Below are 2,318 nucleotides of genomic sequence, written 5' to 3' on the forward strand. Positions count from 1 at the left end.
AGCATTGTGCAGCTGATAGACCACAATCCCGAGAGTCAGGGGAGGCATGTGCCTCAGTTAAACAAGTTGCCCAAAGTCACACATCACTAAATCCTAGAGATAAGATGAGGGTATTTCCAGTTATTTCCAGGCTCTAAGTTTCAAGAACGCAGCAATTTTGCCTTCAGCTCACTACTGTCAGCAGTGACCACGCCGTGATCAGTCGTACCAAGCACGCCCGAGAATGTGCTTGAGGCAGCCTACTGGACCAAGGTGCCTAGAAGGAATTGGAGTTACTAGACACTCCAGCCTTCAGAAACCTCCTCCCTTTCCTCCTGGCCTTTCACCTGCCACAGTTGGTCTCTTCTGTGCTCCCTATGTCCCATATGCAAAGTCAGGTTCCACAATGCTTCCTTTATCAACAACACACAGGGAACTCAAGGATCTGCAAACAACCCACCCTAGCCCTAGATTTCGCCATTTATCCTGCCCACCCATACCCCCAACACTGCAGAGATGAGCCTGGCTATGCCTCTGCTAATGCAGAGAACAGAACTGAGCACTGACCTGTGGACCTATGAGGGGTGAAGCGCAGGTCCCAGGAGAGCAAGGTCCCCAGGACAGGGCTCACCAGCTTGGAACAGGAGCTCTGGGTTTCTGGTAAACACCCAGAGATTAAGGCCAGCCCTGGATGGCCTCTGCCACTGCTCTCGGTGAGCTCTGTGACTTCCTGGCAGGCTGGGCGTAGCTTGGTCGCCTTGACCACCAGAGGGAGAAACCCTGGGAACATTTGTTCAGGACGCTGTGCCCTGAAGTAACAAACCACCTTCTGGCCTTACTCCCTGGCAGGCAGTCACTGTCCTTGACTTGGAGATTCCAGGAGCATGCTTGCCCAGAGCCCTAGAGGTGCATCCCCGCCAACACCTCACCTCACTATTCTAAATACATATCTCAAGCCAAAGTTGCTAACGAGGCTGGAGAAACGGGTAAAAAGGAAGACAGTGGTGGCGTTGAAGGAGCTGAGCCAGCAAACCCAAGAAACTAAATGCCGGCGGGAAAGGCTGCTGAAGGACAGCAGGCAGTTACTGGAGGAAAAATATCGCGTGCAGGCCGAAAACCAGTTTTTCATGGACTACCTGCGTAAAAATAAGGAACGGTGTGAAAAGCAGCAGGAGGAGCTGTGGGAGCAGTACGTCCAAGAATGTGGCGAGATAGAACGGAAGAGACAAGAATTGGCGTCCAGATACAACCAGAGAAACGCAGCTCTTCAAGCCCAGCTCCTGCGGGGCAGAAAGACCCAGAAGGATTTGAAGCAGCAGTTGCAGGCACTGAAACCAGTTTACAAGGTAAAGGAGAGGCAGGACCTGAAGATGCAGACCTTGAAGAAGGAGCAAGAGAAAGTCCGAGATGAGACTGCGGCCAAGGACCGGGAGGCACACTTCCGGTTCCTGCGGGAAAAGGCTCTGATGGAGGAGGAGCTGCAAGAATGGCACCTGATAGAGCTGGGGCAGATCAACACCATGGGGCTTACGAAGAAGTACAAGGCCTTGGCTCTAGAAGCCAAGCAGGCTCATTCTGAGTTCTGTGACAGCCTCCACAGAAAGAACCAGCAGCTACGCAAGGAGCTTCAGCAACTGAGCCAGGAGTACCGCAGGGTGGAAGCTGTGAGGAGGCAGCTGGAAAGGCATCGGCAACGGGTTAAGGAGCAGCAGTGGTACCTAGAAGCCTTGACCAGAGGGCGGCAGCGGCTGCAGGCAGAGCGCGAGTGCCACCATCGTGGTCAGAACTCGCGCCTCAAGGAACAGAGAGCTTCAAAGACCACGCTGAGCACCAAATCAAGAACAAGTTCAAAGTAACAGCTACTACAGCTGAACTGGAACACAGGGAATAATTTACAAAAAGTATCCTTCGTGGAGAATAGAAACACACGTGCAAGAAGGGCAGCTTTTGCAGCATAGAACTGTGCTTCTAGCCTGGGGCCCATATCCTGGCTGTCTGTGTCGCTGGGGCTGTTGGAGATTCCAGAGATTTAGAACAGTTGGAATTTTTTTTTAATGGGTTCTACCACCCATTTTCATAGTAGCATTTGAAATTCTCAGGTTACCTAGTTAGGAGGTGTATTTTATCCCACTTATTTCTTAGGGCGTACTCTGCAGTCTACAAAGTACAGTGTATAACTTGGATGTTCTATGTGTTTTGGGCTGTTCGAAGCAAATAGGAATCTTATTTTAAATTGTAGGGCTTCGTTTGTTTAGAGGGATCACAAGTTTGCATTTGTGACAGACTGTTTTGTTGAACTGTGGGTTCTGGTCTGGAAGAACAGTCATGTATTTGGGTGG

At 50.9% G+C, this 2,318-nt stretch overlaps 1 protein-coding gene across 1 annotated transcript; it reads left to right on the plus strand.

Annotated features, from left to right (window-relative positions):
• Positions 1-863: 863 nt before the first annotated feature.
• LOC308430996 (coiled-coil domain-containing protein 121-like) lies at positions 864-1,835 on the plus strand (the record flags this gene model as incomplete). Its single annotated transcript, XM_080930290.1, has 1 exon — positions 864-1,835. The coding sequence occupies one exon, from the start codon at positions 864-866 to the stop codon at positions 1,833-1,835; it is 972 nt and encodes a 323-aa protein (XP_080786416.1).
• Between the last annotated feature and the right edge of the window lie 483 nt (positions 1,836-2,318).

Source organism: Micromys minutus, assembly GCF_963924665.1.
Source record: "Micromys minutus genome assembly, chromosome: 1".
In the NCBI taxonomy this organism is placed as follows: domain Eukaryota; kingdom Metazoa; phylum Chordata; class Mammalia; order Rodentia; family Muridae; genus Micromys; species Micromys minutus.